Source organism: Globicephala melas, chromosome 17 (genome assembly GCF_963455315.2).
Source record: "Globicephala melas chromosome 17, mGloMel1.2, whole genome shotgun sequence".
NCBI lineage: Eukaryota > Metazoa > Chordata > Mammalia > Artiodactyla > Delphinidae > Globicephala > Globicephala melas.
The window spans coordinates 9,327,657-9,347,049 of record NC_083330.1 but is presented as its reverse complement, the minus strand read 5'-3'; the positions used below and the strand labels follow the sequence as shown (position 1 = coordinate 9,347,049).

Sequence of the window (19,393 nt, the reverse complement as noted above, 5' to 3'; positions counted from 1 at the left end):
GTCCCTCCATATCCGAGGTTCCTCTGCATCCACAGATTCAGTCAGCCTCAGATTGTGCAGTACTGTATTTACAACTGGAAAAAGTCTGTGTACAAGTGGACCCATGTAGTGCAAACCTGTGTTGTTCACGGATCAACTGTTCTGTGATTAGAAAGCAAATGACCTTGAATTGCTCAGTTAACTTCTAACTGCAAGAATATTTTAGTTCCTAGACTACAATTACTAAATCTAATGTCACTAAGCAAGATAAAGCAAAGCCAGTAAGAATTAGGGTCCCAACTAAAAATGAGTAGCCTCAAATATAAGTACGCTGAAGAGATGCAAACCCTCTTTAGGAGATGATGCTGCAATGTGGGACACCTGGGGTGCCTGTAAAACTGTGCCCTGATCGCAGGCTAACAGTGTGGTATGCAGCACAAAACTAAAACTCTGGTTTCCCCCATCTGAACGAGTGCCTTAGAGAGCCCAGCAATGATTATCAACGCACCATTCAGAGTCACCACGATCCCATCTCCACAAGCTCTATCCAGCCCAAAGGACAACGTCCACACTATTAAAAAGCATTCCTTGGTACCAAGAATGGGGGATTAGGGTTATGAGACAGCTGGTGCCAAGACTTCCTCCTATTAAGTAAGCCTCTTTCTCTTTTGCTCTAAGTTTAGTGTTAAGAGCATGTAATTCAGTAAGCTCACTGGAGTGGATAAAGATTAGGATAAACTGTGATCCTTCCTCTCTTTAATTTCCCCACTTAATTTCAAATGGCCAACTAAATCGAATGACATAATCTATTTGTACTTGAAAGGTATGTCAATCAGGAAATTCGTAACAGAGCTGACAAGAATGTTACGTTTTCTGGAAGGCAATCTGTATTTATAAAGATAAAATGGAAAGAACACAGATATGAGTGAACAATTTTTATTGAAACCCTCAAAGATTAAAGAGGACCAAATGGTGAGTTTGGGTACCATAACAGAAAATCTCACCTAACTGTACCATCATTCACAGGAATGAACAAACCCAAACACGACAAAATTTAAATTCTCATGTAACTGCTACAAGTGAATGTAAATGAACTAATCATTTTATCATAACCTTTCTTTAATCATATGAAAAAGAAGGGAATTTACATGGCATAACAAAAGATATGCAAAACTTAATGAAACACAATTCTCTTAAAGTTCTCAAACTTATTTTTATAGGATGCAGAATGCACTTGAAATGATTAAATGACTTAAGCTGATTCTTCTTTTATTGCAAACTGTTTTAACATCAGCTTAACCCCCATGCATGGTATTCAAAAAGAACACAGCTTTTGAATTAGAAAGATCACTTAAGTTAAAACGAGGATTGAACTTAGGAAAAGGCTGGGGTTTCTTCTGAAAGGAATCTTCAAGTACCAATATGTATAGAGAAAGAATACTAATTTTGGTTACATTTTCCCCCTTACTGTTAAATATACAAACTATATAATACCTTTCAAAATAAAACACCCACGTAAGATAACTTTAATTAAGAAACATTCAAACCAGATCTTGGAAAAACATTAAGCAAGAAAGTTACTGGGCCAATAATGTCTTAATTTGTGATTACTCAGAACACTGGATCAGTCTCCTGCTCTAGAGCCCAGTTTCTCTCCCTCTTGGTCCCCACAGCTAAGAAACCTTCCATTAGTTGTGCTACTGAGACAACTTCTGATCATCTCACTTAGAGGAAAAACATTTTGCTGTACACTGACAGACCAAGGAGGGAGAGAGAAGAGGCACTCGGAAGAAAATTTAAATGAGGAAAAAAACTGACCAATTGAAAAGTTTTGTTTTGTCTTGGTTTTTTCCCCAAAGGAATGCTGCACCCATTTCACTTAATATTAGAAATCCAGGTTAAAGGCACTGGGATGTACTCCTCACCATGAGTAGACTGCTGAGTTACATTTGACATTTCTGAGTCTGCTATTGCAATCAGCCTGCTTGCTGAGTGTTTCCGTGACATCTCTTACACAGAAACCTAATGTAAATTAAACAAGTTTCAATCCGTGTATAATGTAACTAGTTTTATAAAAATATTCAGAGTTGCTAATAAAGCACCAAGAAGAAGAGAACCTCAGAGAGAAGACTCAGATCCTTTCCACAAGGTCACCCCTGTACAGTTTTCTCTAACAGGACCTCCCGAGTGACAGTGTCCCCTCTCTGACATGTCCTACCTGTATAATCCTAGGGATGCAGAACGCTGCTGTGGTGACTATACCCAAATGCCAATTTTCATTACAAATAGTTACGAGACATGTTACTACAAGATTTCATGGCTTACTCTTAAAAAAGGTAAAATAGGTGCAATTTTCCTTTAAGAAAGTCTTTATTTTGTAATATACTATTAACATTTTGATGTTCCCTTCAGTAAACACTGGTAACTATCCTGGGACTACCAAAGCACTGTGAAGTAGCTACAATTTAGCTACAAATACTGTATTGGTTTTCGCTTGAATACAGTATTTGTACATTTTAAGAAAACATTGTACAAAAAAAAAAAAATCACACAAATGAAAGCCTCAAAGAAATATCTGTCACTAAATTTTGAATCGAAGTGACCAAAGACCATAGTAAATGAAAACATTTCTAAACATGATGTAAACATAAGTGGAGTAAATGCAAAACATCAAGGTACTCAAATCTACTGTATTGCTATTTTCATCCTTAACATATCTTTCTACATAGCTTTCTCCTTTTGGAACAGTAATATAAGGGGCAGTACATTATTTCATAACCATGTGCCATCAGATCAGTTAATACAGATGTCTGACACATAATTATACAAAATCAATTTGTTTCAAGATACAAAATTAATGTTGATATGTAATTAACGAAAAAAATAAGATGTTAAAAAGATAACTATAAGAATACCCAGATATATGCTGTATTCCCATTTATATAGATCTGATCAATAAAACATCAACACATTCACTTAGATACTGATTTAATCCATGGATCAAGGCCATATTTTCAAATATTTTAAGGATGCCAGGACACTGCAAAAGCTGGAGAAAGGAGTTGAGGAACAATATATGCTTGCTAAACAAGAACTATGTTTATTTAGCTAGTGAATACCTAGAGTAATAAATTTTTTACTTCATGATAGCAATCAGGCTCGCAAACACCCAGAAATAGGAATTAAGGGTTTTAAATGTAGTTATAAAGGTCATAAAAAGTCTGATTAGACTGAGGTACATTACTCAAAATTTTGAGATTCATTAAGTGGTAGCAAACAAAATAATTCCTCAGACAAATGCACATTTTTCAGTATACATATTATTGGGGGAAGGAGGGGAGAAGAATGTGCATTAACTGGTGAAATCCACCAAGCTGCATATCAATATTCTGTTACACCAAACAGTTTGAAGACAAGGGAAATGTTCTAATATAATCTCAGATTATGTTTCATTTGGCTAAAATAGAGCATAAGGTTGCTTTGCCATATTAAAAGTTTACTACAATAATTTTCACATAAACATTTAGACTTGAACTCCAGGACTAAATATGGCATGATTATTTTGCTTTTAATCTGTCAAATAGCTAAAAATTGACAATTTAAAAACTACAACAAAGAAAAAGTTGAAGCAGTGTGACTCTTACATCATTGAACCACTTCTAATGGTTAACTGTTAGTATTTAACAAATTCAAAGAGTTAATGAATCCTTGCATTCATTCAGTCTTCTGTGCCTTAGCTAGGATGCATAATTACAAAAGACAGCAGATACTGGTAAAAGCTTCAGGACAGAAAGTGCTTGACGAAGTTACAGTTCTCAAGTGTGTTTGGTGAGAGTATAAGGGCAGACGCGCTGATGAAAACCATTACAAGGAGAGTCAGTTCTGTGTTAGAGTTCAAAGATGTCACCTTAAGCAGAAAAAAGCTTTAATAACGTCTTCTTTGACTTATTAGGCATTTCCAGAGTCTACATCATTAGTGTTGTATAATTCTAACAGGACATCTTCATATGGTTATTGTTTGTTTCTATTTCTCTCCTGAAAGAAAAGCACAAAGACCTTTAACAAAACACCATCATTATTTAATGATTTAAACTATATGCATTTATAATGTAAACCATCTCCATAAGAAGTTCTTCAAATACTAATTTTCAAGTAATTAGCTAAAAACGATTTACTATTACCTATACACACCTCAGTGTGGTTACCACAAACCATTTTAAAATAAAGAAGTCCAAACACAAAGACCTAGTTCAGGAGATTATAGGTCCTCACCACAGCTCTGTTTTCCCACAGAATTTTGTTTAGGTGAGACTATTACAATAATGTCTTTCTAGCCCTTTCAGTGAGTTTTTGATGGTGAGGTATCAAAATAGACCAGAAGTCCTCTGAAGCAATTTGAAAACTATTGGCCGAGGTAGGGTTAGGAGGAAAGGAAAAGAGTTGCATTAAACTGCATTAAATTAAGCTTTCAGTATTAACTTAAAAAAAAAACAAAAAAAAAAAAACACTGAATCACAAGCTTCCTCCATATCCTACTCTCAGATTCAGCATAATTTTTCACATGAAGAAATAATAATACTTATTATAATTTCTTTTAAGAAAGCAGAAACCCCTTGAACATAAGTTGAGTGATGTTTTCATGATGTTTATTAACCAAATTATCCACATGTAATACTTATCCTTGAAAAAAAGGATGACTAGCACTCTGCATGCCTGTCAAGTGGATGCATTACGTAGTTTGTTTGTGCCACCATCTGCTTTAATGTGTCATCACTGGTTCTCATACTTTAGCAAGCATCAGAATCACCTGGATGGCTGTGGAAACACTCACTATTGGGCCGCAAAGGTCTGAAGCTGAACTTGTGAGCCTGCAGTTCTAATGAGTTCAAGGTGATCCTAATACTGCTGGTCCAAGGACCACACTGAAAGCCACTGTGTCTAACACATTATAAGACTCTCTATTTGTGGTTTCACTACTCCCACTTTTCTATAAGTAACACATGCTCCATAATAAATATGTATATACTTTGCCAATGGTCAAATTAATGTCCCAGCCCCTGTGACACCATCAGAAAACTGTATTTTAAATTCCAAAGAGGGCACTTCCCTGGTGGCACAGTTGTTAAGAACCCGCCTGCTAATGCAGGGGACATGGGTTCAAGCCCTGGTCCAGGAAGATCCCACATGCCGTGGAGCAACTAAGCCCGTGCACCACAACTACTGAGCTTGCGCTGTAGAGCTCTCGAGCCACAACTACTGAAGCCTGCGCGCCTAGAGCCCGTGCTCCACACAAGAGAAGCCACCACAATGAAGAGTATCCCCCGCTCGCTGCAACTACAGAAAGCCCGGGCACACAACAAAGACCCAACACAGCAATCAATCTATCAATCAATTTATAAAAATAAATTCCAAAGAGAACTTTAAGTTCTTTGTTACTAAAGTCCTTTCTTTTTCATCTTTATATATTCCTAGACTAGAATAACAGTATTTAATACAGAAAGCTAACAAATAAATGCCCTACTATAACTACAAATGAATTATTTCATACACCCATAAGCATCAGTGAGATATTCCTAAAGAAAAAAACAAAAATGAAAACAGACACAGAGCCAGCTAATTAATCATGTTTCCAAAGGATAAACAAAACCAAAAATCCAACAACATAAACAAAGGAAAAAAAAGACAAAAAAAGAATTTGGAACCAGGAATCTGTAGTCTAATTTTACAAAGGCCCTAAAGCTTTTAAAAAACCAGCCTCAACATAAAGGAAATTTATTTCTCAGCTGAAGGAAACAGATTTGTATGAGAAATGTTGAAGCCTGCTTTAATTAGCTGGATATAAAACACTGTATTACAGATGAAGCAAAAAGTGGTAACAGCTCACTGCTTAATCCTCCCCATGAAATGACTGATCAAAACTAGAGAAATTCATCAACTCCATGAAAAACCCCAAAACTACAGGAAAAAAGGGCAATACTACTTAAGGATAAGCTAGACAAAGAGAGGTTTAACCTGAGGGAGATGATTAGGTATATGAATGAGGACCATGTTTTATTTAAATAGAAGTTAGAGATGCTGTTTCATTTTGAACTGTAATCAATTATGGCACCTTTAACTGAATCAATAAAATATACAGATTAAATCTATGTACATAATGCATAACTTCTAACTCAGTGGACAGGAAAAGAGAAAAATTTTAAAAACTCCTTTCCTGTGCTAGGACAGGAAAGGAGGGAGAGGGGAGCTCGAAAGATCTAGGTGAATTAGAAAGCACAAAACATAAAATGGCAGAAATACACATTTATATTATTTATACATTTTTATCAAGCAATCAAAAAATGGAGGTTCATTAACGAAAACACAAAAGAGCTCAAAATTAAAAAAAGAAATCTAGTTACACATGATTTACAAGAAATTTACCCTAAACATAAAACAAGCCAAATGAAGACTTAGTCAACTATATTAATATCAGATAAAGTGGATTCTAAGGCAAAAACCACTGAGGCAAAAACCACTACATACTGAGTAAGAAACATTTTTTATAAAAAGCTGTAACAGTATTAAACTAAAAATACAACTTTACATATATTAAAAGTTTTCAGAATTACAAAGAAAACCTGACAGGTTCCTAATTATAGCAGGAGAATTTAACACATTTCTCTTAGTAATTGATAAAGCAGACAAGTTAATGAAAATAAAGACTGAATATACAGAATACAGAAAACGGAGCCAAATCATTACAGGGTCCACAATGAACAACCACAGAAAGGAACTATATGCCAGACCAGAAAACCAATCTAAATACCAAAGAGTCAGTATCATACATAGCATATTTTCTGACATCAATTTTAACAGCAAAACAGGTAACAACAAACAAAATCTTACCACATTTGGAAAATCTAGAACACATTTCTAAAAGTCTCCCAAAAAATCATAACAAAAATTCAAAATTTTTTATACCAGTACAATATAAATATACTAAATCTAATAAGCCCTGAAAAATAAAATTAGAAATTTAATGTATAGAATTTAAAAAAACATTTTTTTTAAAACTGAAAAATAATGAGCTCATCATCCAACTCAATATGTTAGGAAGTAAGTAGCATTGAGTCCCCCAAAGTAAAATGAATCAAATAGGACAGCAGGAGAAAAGAATGAAACAGAAAACAGAGATAAAGAGAGCCTAAGAGAACAAAAATAAAAACTGGTGTTTGGGGGGTAAAAGAGGCTGACAATAGAAAAATCTCTGGAAAGACTGATTTAAAAAAAAGAAATGAAGCATAAATAATATCGTGAAGACTCACACAGCTAAAAAAAATTAAAATAATATTAATGCCAATACGAAAAAAAGCTTAAAACAAAACAACTTCCTAAAAATAAAATTTACCAAAACAAATTCAAGAATACAAAGAAAACTTGAAGACTTATAATAACTAAAGAACTTTAACCAACAATTAAAAATCTACCCCAAAGAAAAACTCCCAGGCTCATGTGGTTTCACAAGAATTCTGTACTTATACCAACTGTTCCAGAGACTAGAAAAAGGAGTATTTCCTGATGTATCTTGAGGTTGGCAACACTTTGATACTACCTTCAGAAAAGCAGGAGAAAACTGAGTCCAGTCTCACTTGTCAGAAGGACCTCTTAAGGGCTGTTCTGATGGTAACGGAGTGTATAGAGGAGCAAAAGTAGAAGCAGGAAGGCCAGTAAGGAGGCTAGCACAATCATCATCCAGTACAATAATAATAATAATGGAGGATGGAGAGCTAGTGGAAAGTGTTTAGATTCTGGATCTATTCTGAAAGCAGAGCCAACAAGACTTACTGATAGATTGGTTAGATATGGAGTGTGAAAGAGGAATATTGCGAATTAGTCCAGTATTGTTGGCCTGAACTGGAAGGGCGGACAGTGGTGCCCTCTACAAAGAGGGAGAAGGAAGACTCTAACATTCTTGATCCTTCTGCATGACCACACTATAGTAAAGAACTACTTTACAAAGATTCCAGTGCCCACATTTGCATTTGATGCTTTATTGTGTGTCAAGTTTAAGAAAAGAACAGATGCAGTCTAATAATATAAAAACTATTCATCTGTACCAAGATCAAATAACCTCAAAGTGTACTATAAAATGGAAGAGTTAGGAAGGTGGTCAAATAGTGAAAATGGTGGAGGACAGTCATAACATGTGTTAGTTTAGGTGGTCCAAATGAGAGTAAAAACAGGGTTCTAAAACTTAAGACTAATTCATGCTTTGAGCTGTGATTTAGTTTCGGCAAAATAACATCACTCATCACACTAAATTTTTTGTTTATGTGCAGTTTTATTTTGGTTTTAGAGTTTTCACTTAATTTTATGTTTAAGTAATACAAGTAATAAAATTACAAGAAAAAAAGCATAAAGATCAAAAAGAAGTAAAACGGTCTCTATTTGCAGATGATATGATCTGTTAGGCAGAAAATCCTAAGGATGTTCTATTAGAACTACTAGAACTAATAAGTGAATTTAGCAAGGTCACACAATATAGGACATTTCTATTGATATAAAATTGTAGCAAACAACTGGGAAGACTGAAAATACAAATTACATTCACAATAGCAGTAAAAATTATATAAAATACTTAGAAACAAATTCTGTAAGAGCCATGTGGTTTTCAACAGTGAAAACTACAAAATTTTACTGAGAGAAATTATGTCTGTCTCTCCAAGACCTCTGAGTTCTACAAAGAAAGGGTTATTGGGGCTTCCCTGGTGGTACAGAGGTTAAGAATCCGCCTGCCAATGCAGGGGACATGGGTTCGAGCCCTGGTCTGGGAAGATCCCCACGTGCCACGGAGCAACTAAGCCCGTGCGCCACAACTACTGAGGCCTTGCACCACAACTACTGAAGCCCATGCGCCTAGAGCCCGGGCTCCACGAGAAGCCACCGCAATAAGAAGCCCACACACCGTAACGAAGAGTAGCCCCCGTTCGCCACAACTAGAGAAAGCCCGCGCGCAGCAACGAAGACCCAACGCAGCCAAAAATAAATAAATAAAATAAATAAATTTTAAAAAGAGTAAGAGCTATTTATCTTAAGTGGCTTACTGGTAACCTTTAATATTTATCTGTTGAATGAATAAGGGAACAGTTAAGAAAAGAACACGCAGGCTCTAAATATATGGTGATAAAGGTTGACTAGAACACAAGACATAGGCTAGAATTGTCCGTGGAGTGTGGGAGGAGCGGGATGACACTACTTCTCTGGAACCCAGTAACAAGGTCTTAAAGCCGAGCGAACGAATCAATATGCAACCGTATTTTGGAGTGAGATTTTGGACTCTTTATGATAAAATGAAAGTAATAAAATTATTATACTCCAGATTGTTGTTCACAAGTGGAACTGTCCACTTGTAGCTTTTTTACATCCTAGGTGTGTGTGTGTATATATATATTATATATATACTACATATATACACACACACACACACACACACACACACACACACACACACAATATCCTGCAGGGAACTGGTTCCAGGGCCCCCGTGGATATCAAAATCCGAGGATGCTCAAGGCCCTTACAGCTGGCCCCCTGTATCCACGGGTTCCATTATCTGCAGGTTCACATCTGTGGATATGGAGGGCTGACTGTAATCATGCATTTGTTGCTAAAGAAAAATAGACAACTGAGATACCACTCAATTTAAGGATGACTGTTCACACCATAATCCATGTGAAACAAATCTCTCCCAAAGATCTATGATTAACCCAATAATCCATCTCCTAAAAACTCATAAATTTCTTTATCAACATTGGAACTTAACATAGCCACTATTAACTCTCCTATAGGGTGCCAAGATAAATCTGAGGGGGAAAAAAATCAGTTATAAAATGCTAATTGAAGTACCTCTTTTCCCAATTCTGGCTTATAAAGAATTATTACTAAGCTCAGAACAGAGTATTACTACAATAAAAACAGATTCATCTTGATTATTCAAATATCACTCAATGTCTTATCATAGAATTACTCACTTAAATACGTAATGTAAGTTTATTCTGTCACGTGTGATACATCCTGGGCCAAAAACTGTTTTCCAGAGAAATATTCTTTAAATTTTACAGTGAAGATGAAAGGAAAAGCAAGATTTTATACACTGAATTTGTTTCTGTTCATCATAATCAACTCACAAATAGACAACTACAATTGTAGAAGAGTTTACTGAAAGGTCATCAGAGACTTCAACCATTCTTGATCCTAAGAACTGCAATCTGATTAATGGGAAAGCATTAAACTAAATGTTCCACTTGAGAAAAAAGAAGTACAGAACTGTCAGGAAAATGCTTACTGCTAACAACAGTAACTACTACTAAAATAACTACAACTGAAGTAATTTCTTGTATATTAGCACAAACTTGATTACTTTGAGACAGACCTAGACATCATCTCATCTCAGAATCAAAATTATTCCAATTGTGAAAAAAATTATATCAGGGACTAAACTTTACTCTTTGGAAAGGCTCAACGACACAAAATAGCATAAATGATTAAAATACACTGACGGTTCTGGAAATTAAAACTAATAAGGATTTTATTACAGTTATGCCTTAAGTTCATCTCAAAGTTACAGGTACCTGAAAAGACTAATTTTTCCTATATGGAATTTTAAAAGCTATTAAACTAAAAATCTCACCTCAGACTGTTTACTGATCAATAAGGATTTATAAGAATGAAAGAATATAGTAGAAGCTAAATGATGCACATTCAGTATAACAAAGGTAAAATTTCAGTAAAACGTTATCTAAATAGTCAAAAGTAGACTCTATGGCTATGTAGACTACTCGAATTTATACTGGACATAATATACTCAAAACATTAGCAGTTTTTTGTTTTCTTTATTTTCCAATCAAACTAGCTTTATCGTTAGAAGTAATACATACAATTGCAAGTTAAAGTAAAAAAGTAAAGCTCCCCTATCCCCCTCTAGTCTTTTCTATTTCAACTTCCTCTGATAGGTTACCACTACTGACTTTAAGTGGCATGCTAATATATACATTTCTTGACTTGTCAATTCGGACACTATCAATTCCCATTGTATATGACGAGCAATTTATCACAGTGAACGTTATATTCTCCTCTTCCCCGTCCCTACAATAGAACTCACTCTATCTTTAGTTCTGGTGACTGTCCTTATGACTTCACCCACTATGCGCCAAGCATTAGGTGCTAAGGATTCAGCAAAGAACAAAGCAAGTCCTACTCTCAAAGAGCATCTCCAAGGTCAGTGCTTCCCAACTGAGGGCTCCTGTCGTTTGTCTAAGACCACAATGCCATTTAACAGACGGAGGCTTACAGCCCTGAGGTCCACTGTATACAATGAGAACCTTCTGACTCAAAATGCATACGGAGTCCCTATTGATGGTTCTAGTATAACCAGCTACCAGGTGTTATCCTTCTTAAATTCCTTTTTCATTCTGCTGAAATACCTCTTCAAGTTTCTTATGAAGGGTATGTAGCTAAGCTCTTGTACACCTGAAATCTTTATTTTGCACTCCTCCCTCACAGATATTATTCGACACTCATCTTTAAGAACATAATTCTATGCCCCATTCCCCTATACTACAAAATATGATTTTATATGTGTCCAGAGTTGTAGATGACAGAATTCTGGTAACAGTCCGACTCTCCTTCCTGTGTAGCTTTCTTACAGGCCTTTTGCTCCGAAAGCTTTTCTCTTTATCTTATCTTTTTTATCTTTTACAATTTTAAATAATCCTGCTGGTTACTCAGTGAGCCCATCATTCTGAAAACATGTGTCTTTTGGCTCTGGAAATTTTTCTTTAGTCGTCCTTCCCTCCAACTGTTTCTTCCTGTGTCTTTTTAAAGACTCCTTTAGATACAGTGGACCTCCTTTCCACCACATCTTTCACACCTTATATTTTTCATCTCTATTATTCCACATTTGGAAATTTCTGATTTGAAATTCCAGATGATTAACTGGATCTAAAACATTAACATTTTATTAATCCACTTGCTTAAAAAGAAACATTTTTAAAAACTGCTGACAATCCTGTTTCTCATTTCCAAGAACATTTTCTGGTTTTCTTTTCTTTTTCCATGTGAACCCTAACAAATCAAATCTTGTTGTATAAATTACCTTCTGCTCTCTGAATACCTATTTCTTTTAGAGGATTTGTCTTGGTTTTTTCATCAAGCTTGATTTTAATCGAATATATCAAAGTTATGTGTTCAAATCTAAGAATGAAGAACTATACAAACACTGCAATAACTGGCATGGATTTTTCCTGCAGTTTTAAGTTTCACGACTACCCCTCAGTCTAAGATAGAGAATCTGACTTTCCAAGTTTTATATGAACAGACAGGGTATGTTTGGTCAGCTCCTCCATAGGCTGCTGTACTGGCAAAGCAAGCTGGGGAATTCCTCCTCTGCTAAAATAACCAGAAAAGGGACAAGAAAACAGTCAATGAAAAAGACCCAGCAATGACAAGATGGAATTCGTTTTTTTTTAAACTTCTTTTCTGCTATCACAAATAGGCTGAAGAACTTAAAGAGAAAAATGAAACAGTAAGAAGAGAAATGAAAGAAAGCTACAGTAACCACAAAACTAAATGTAAAATTTTAAACTACAAAACTTCTATTAAAAAGTATACAAAAAAATTTTTCCACACTTGGGGAAGGCAAAGATTTGAAGTCAGGTTAGTATAAGCCTTCTAAAATAGTTCTTATTCAAAACTGTTTTGGTTATTCTAATCTTAGCCTGGATCTTATACTACAAAAAAAGATTTAAAAAAAAAAAAGGCTTAAAGGACACTCTGGACCAAGTGACAGAATATCACGGTTACATGAGAGAATATCCTTATTCTTAGGAAATATATACGATACTTTTTTGGGGTAAAGAGCCATGACGTATGAAACGTACTCTCAAATTGCTCAAAAAAGCCATAAAGCAAGCATTTTTCCTGCTGATTGCATTTGAGTTGTTCCCTGTTATTTACTAGTGTCAACTGTACACCTAAGAACATTCTTATATGTATTCTGGGGTATGCGCGAAGTTTCTCTTAGGTATAGATATATATCCTGGAGGACAACTGCTGAATTACCAGGTACTGAAACATTCAGCTTTGTAAGAAAATGCAGAACTACCCACCCACATGGCTATATCAATTCAATGCTCCCACCTGCAACTGTATAAGACCTTTTGTTGTTATACAGTCTCTCCAATACTTGCTATTATCAAATTCCTTAATTTTGCCAAATGAGTGGATATAAAATATTTTCTCATTATAGTCTTGATCTGCATTTCCTGAATTATTATTAAGACTGAATATCTTTTTACACTTATTACCCACATTTATTTCCTCTCTCATGAAAGGATTATCCATATCTTTTGCCCATCTTTGTAGTGGATTATTTTTTTCTTAAACTGATTCACAGGAGTTCTTTAAATGCTCTCGACAACTGTCTCCGGTCAGTTATGTTCAAATTCCTCCCAGTTCCTAACATGTCTTTTTACTTTCTTTAAAGCATCTTTTGATGAACAGATTTTAATCTAGGCAAATTTTTATCAATCTTTTCTTTTATAAGTAGTGCCATTTTTTGTCTTGCTTAAGAACCCCTACTTTACCCAAGGTCTCTGAAGGATGTGCACCTGGGAAAATGTGACCTCGACATATCAGAAGCTTTGAGGAATTTCAGCTGAACACAAGACAGATGGGGTCACATTAAAAGAGAACATAAATAATAACTTGCAACTCCTTTTACTTAAAAAAGAAAAAAAGGCATAACCAGTGAAGGAAATCCTAGCAAAACACCACTAATTTGTCCTTTTTGATGGAGCCAAGGAGGACCTAGAATAGACAGGAGGCACATCCTTCATCACTGGGATGCCAAGAGTATTTGAAAGTAGTTTTGCTGGAAAGCCAAAGTGCAAACACAAGCGTACCTAAGAGGAAATCTACAAATGAGTATCTACAATTTCTGCCTGGACAAGGACTTTAACAGCTCCAGAAAGAAAACGGCAAGAACACTTGATATCCCACATGCCAAACAGTTAATAAGCAGGGGAAAAGGTTTCCTGACATGGTGGTTTCAAACTCAAAGGAAAGTCAAATTTCAACTACTAGCATGTCCATTGCACTGGCTCTCCCTTCTTACTCTTCACAGGTTGATGAATCACTTAACTGGTAAAGTCAACATACATCATGGCTCTCCCATCTCCACGTTTGCAATGGAAAGAGAATATGCAACTAACACCAAGCATTAAAGCACACACACACAAAAACAAACCTATCTGGGGGCAAATACCTGATCCGGATGATTCTCTGCCTGGTTTAATGATGACAGAAAAAAAAAAAAAGCAAAGAGTCTTAAAATATTTTTTCAGAAAAAAAGGATACTAACAAAACTATAATGAGTTCAGATAGACACTGGGGAAAGATAAAATACAAAGGGGAAAGAAAAGATAGTTTGGGGGGAATACTGTACCCTGATAGTGGTGGTTACACAAATCTACAAATGTGTTACAATTCATAAAACTGTACAGCCCAAAAAAGTGACTTTCACCGTATGATTTAAAAAAAATTTTTTAAGGATATATACACAAATATTTATAGGAGCTTTATTTACATTCTTCAAATCTGAAAGCAACCAGATGTCCTTCGAAGAATGAATGGTTAACAAACTGGTAAATCCATACAATGGAAAGACAGAATTAAAAGGAACAAAGAACTGATACACAAAGCAACATAAACTGCAAGGACATCGTGCTGAGTACAAGACTCCAGTGTTAAAATATTACACATTGTAATTTCATTCATGTAAAATTATGGAAAACGCCTTATAGAGAGAGAGAACAGATCAGTGAATTACTTACTAGTGGAGGGGAGCACTTGACTAGAAAGAGGCAGCAAAAGGTAATTTACAATTTTACTGTGTGTTAATTAAAAAAAATTAAAGATATATAAGACGAAGGAATTTAAAAATGATAATTACAGGAAGCAGAAATAAGCTTTCAACAGTCATCTTTGTGCTCAATAAAATCAAGATAAGAATGGCCAAGAAGGGGGAAAAAAAAAAATCAAAGTGGACTCTGGAACAAGGGATTCAGGTAAAAAAACAACAGGTGTGAAGGGAGAACTAGATGTGGTAATGTAAGCAAACTAACAGTCATTGAAAAATACAAAACCTCACAAATCACTGAACCAACACAAAGTAAATCAAATCAATGACATGGAAATTCAATTTTGAGAAACTCTCCAAACGCAAAGAAAAATAATGAAGATAAGAACCAATGGCATTCAAGGACAAAGATTCAATATATTTTTTGACATTACTAGGAAAAAGAAAAGGAAACAAATTTGGCCTACAGATGAAGGAATAAGCAAAACTGTAAGAGACCCATACTGTGCACATTCCATATACATGTTCACATAGCAAGAATAAATTTTGTGCACACAGACAGAAATAGTTATTTCCAAAGAAAGAAAATTTAGGCTGGCCCCAGACTTCTCCATAATATAAAACTATAAATAATAGACTATAAATAGAAAACTATAAAACAAAGCCTGAATGAAAAGACTGTGACCCAAGATTTCTATATCCAGTAAAACTGTTGTTCACATATCATGGCCAAAGAAAGGCATTTTCGGGATTTAGAAGCGCTTAATAAATATATTACATCAAATTACTCTTCCTAAAAAAAAAAAAAAATGATGATGGTAATAAAACAAGCTAGGCTCCAAATTAAAATGTCAAAGGTGGGTTCAGACACATTATAAAAAGACTGGCAGTAAGCCATGAAACAATTTAAATGTAAAATTTTTAAGTTTAAAAATATAAAGTTTAGGGCTTCCCTGGTGGCGCAGTGGTTGAGAGTCCTCCTGCCGACACGGGTTCGTGTCCTGGTCCGGGAAGATCCCACATGCTGCAGAGCAGCTGGGCCCGTGAGCCATGGCCGCTGAGCCTGCACGTCCGGAGCCTGTGCTCCGCAACCAGAGAGGCCCACGTACCACAAAAAATAAATAAAATAAAGTTTAAATCATTGTTGGTATATATGATTATAAAACATAAATAATTCCTGAGACAATTATATAATAAAAAAATAAAACTAAGATAAATTTTCAGACTGGGTAGAGGAGAAGTGTGGGAAGACGTACAAGGTGACCTGTCCTGGGTGATGGAAGAAAAGAAAAGTTGAATCATTTCTCCTGATTCACTATTTGTAAAGGCACTTACAGTGGGGCAATCTACTCAACTGCTGAGCTCAAAAACTCAGAAGCTACTCTTGATCCTCCTTTTTCCCTCACTTCCCACATTTAACCTGGAGAAAACTCAATTATATTCAGCAATTCACTGGAAAGGTTGAGCAGGGCCTTTAAGTCATATGTATTATTCCAAAGCAAAATTTCTAACAATTCAGGGCAGCAGTCACTAGCACCAGAATCACCTGAGGTGCCTGTAACAATACCAGGTCCCTTATCAAATATATCAGATTTTCCTTGAGTGGGTCTCAAGAAGCTGCATTTTCAGGGAGCACCCTAATTGATATTTATATGCCATAAAGTTTGGCAGGATCATTATTTCAACATTATTCAGCGGTGAGGATTGTTATTTGAACAATTCCCTCTTCTGTACAGACTAAAAAGCCACAGGATACTCAGGCGCACACAAACAGAAACGAATCACTGATGTTTTACATACAGATAAAGTTGAAGTTCGTGCTTTATCTTAATTTCTACATAGAAGCTTTCCATAGTAACCAACATAATTTACTGGAGAAGATTCTAACTTAAGCCCTGCTTCATTTGAAATTTAAATGTATTGTCTATGGAAAAATCTGCTAGTTGCCTATTCCATCCATTCTCTTTCCCTCCTATAAATAGGACTCTGCAATTTACTTTTGTAGCTTGGAACAGAAAATATTCCTCAGCCTGTCCTGCTCTATGGGCTCTGTGATCAAATCCCGGCCAACCTGACGCAAGTAATAAACAGTGTGTAACTTCAGGATACATCTCCCTTAAGAGTCTTACAGTGGGCAAATAACAGAATTAGAAATCAAATTCTGCAGAGTTTAAGTCCACTTCTCAATTCTAAGCTGCCTTCCTATAAAGTCAAATCCTTACTATATTTTGTACAAGTGCTTTAAGTGTACAAGTTATGAACAAGCCTCAGGAATCTTGGGGGAAAATATCTATTTATCATAAATACAAAATATGTAGTACTTTAAAAGCTGTTTGTCTCAAACTCCAAATACATTTTCCCGTAAAATTAAAGTTTAAGATTAGCGACTAGAATCCCTAGCCAGTTCTTAAGTCTGCTTAATTACAAATGCACAACTCAGGGCTCTGATAAAGAATAAAGACCTTTATCACCTGAGGAGTATGAACACGCAGGAAGCAAATTCAGAGTAAGGGTTACCCTTGGAAAGGCATCCGAGGCCTTCACGGGGGTCTGCAGAGTTCTGTTTCTTAAGCTAAGTGGCTGGTTGCCTTCAGAGTAAAGTTCTTAAACTCAGAATGTAATATTAAAAGGCATTAAAGATTACAATCCATACACACCACCCCAATAAAAAGACCCTACACACAAAAATCACTGTACTCTTACCCTACGCATGGCTTCCTCCTCTTCTTGACGCTTTTCATAATGTGCAAAGTCATCAAAGATTGAGGTGGTGTGCTTGAAAGTAGCAATTATTTTAAGCACTTGCTTAGCTTTTTCTAGGGGTACCTCTTGGGTGTCCCTTGAATTGGTAACTGGTTTGTTGTCATTATTTTCTAAGCGAATATGCCGTAACTGGTTATTGGGAACATCTTTGACAAAGATCCATTTAACTTCAAATTTGCCCTTCCACTTATCCTGAGACCAGACACCGGCATACGCGTTATAGTCCACAACAGACTTCATCTCAGCCACTCCACAAAAATGTCCACTGCCATTCACGCTGAAGAGCAAATAGAGTGGGCCCTTCCCATTCAGGGAACGGTAAGCGGCATCCAAACGCTTATTACCATGCTCAGTACTACACCAGATAGAGTACTTAATGGAACGGTGAATGTCATCCTCAGAATAGCTTTTAATTATAAACACCCGTCCGTTCTTCAGGTTCCAGTCAAAGTCTTTGGGATTGTAGTTGTTTATGGCCTTTAGCTTTTCCAGCACTGGATGCACTTCTACACTTGAAGGTGAAGCACTGGCAGGAACAACACCTAAACCAAAGTTTTCACCTCCCCCTCCACTGTTCTGGTGGAAGCCCGCCCCCCTGTTCCGAGGAGCGAGCCAGCGATTCTGCAGTGGCTGCGGCTGCGGCTGCGGCTGTGCTTGGTGAGGCTGGGCCTGCGGCTGCGCTCCCGGCTGCGGCTGCGGCGGGGGCAGCTGGCCTTGCACCAATGGTGGCGGCTGAATTAACGGCTGAGGCTGCTGGACTAGAGTCTGAGGAGGCAGAACTGGTTGGGCTGCTGGAGCCTTTACCACTGACCCCTTTTCATCCCAAGTTCCAATATTCATGTTGTGTTTTATAGGAGGTGGTGGCACGGCGGAGCCCCCGATCCCCACGCTGCCCTTGGGTTTGAGTTTCGGTTGAGGTTTGGCAGGTTTTCTGGCAATGGCAGCCCAGGAAGTTGGCTTAGGCGCTGCACTGCTAACGGGCGGCACACTATTGGCTGCAATGCTAGTCATACCACTGCTGCTCAAAGCTGTTCCTACAGTTTTTGTCACTGCGGCTGTCAGGTCACCACCAATTTTCAGTCCAGTCATGCCTTGCTCAATACTGCTAATGCCAGGCACCTTACTCAAAGTATCATTGCCAAATCCAGCCTGTCCATCAGTAATAGCTCTCCCAAGAGAACTAGGTGGATAGCCGTAACTGCTACTATAAGCAGAACTTTGTGTTGATTGTCCCTGAGATCCACTTGTCCCCCATGTAGAGAAATCAGCATTACCAGGAAAAAAGTTAAATCCATGTTGACCAAGAAATGGAGGGGTATTTCCTAATGCCCCAGGTTGACTAAACACACCATCTGGTATATAATGATGTTCTCCATTACTCATTTGTCCATAGGTTGTCAGATATGGCATAGGTTGGTCTCCAGCTGTGGACCATGCTGCTTCCCCAAGAGAATATGGAAATCCAATGGATGGAGCATAGTAACTAGGCATGTATGGATCTGACATTGGTGGATAGCTGTTATTCTGGAAAACAAAAGACCACAATCAGGACAGAAATAAGATTAGGGGGCAGAGAAACATCTGAAAGAGTAAAATCAAATAGTTTTAAATAAATGGAAAACAGATGCACTTGTTCCAGATAAAGTTAAAATTTCAGATCGTTTTATCAAGGAAAAACTTTACTGATGACTTTTTATTTTATCTGTAATGAAATTACAGGGTATTTTTTTGCGGGGGTAGGTGGGTGGGGGGATA

The 19,393-nt window shown here is 36.6% G+C and overlaps 1 protein-coding gene across 2 annotated transcripts in view; it reads right to left on the bottom strand.

Annotated features, from left to right (window-relative positions):
• Window positions 1-901: 901 nt before the first annotated feature.
• YTHDF3 (YTH N6-methyladenosine RNA binding protein F3) overlaps window positions 902-19,393 on the bottom strand; it is a 33,443-nt gene continuing 14,951 nt past the window's right edge. For both annotated transcript variants that reach the window (XM_030859662.2, XM_030859663.2), the window contains 2 exons: window positions 17,579-19,162; window positions 902-4,014 (listed from right to left, as the gene is read on the bottom strand). In XM_030859662.2, the coding sequence (XP_030715522.1) occupies window positions 3,991-4,014; window positions 17,579-19,162 (1,608 nt within the window). In that variant the 3' untranslated portion in view covers window positions 902-3,990. The remainder of the gene's footprint in view (window positions 4,015-17,578; window positions 19,163-19,393) is intronic.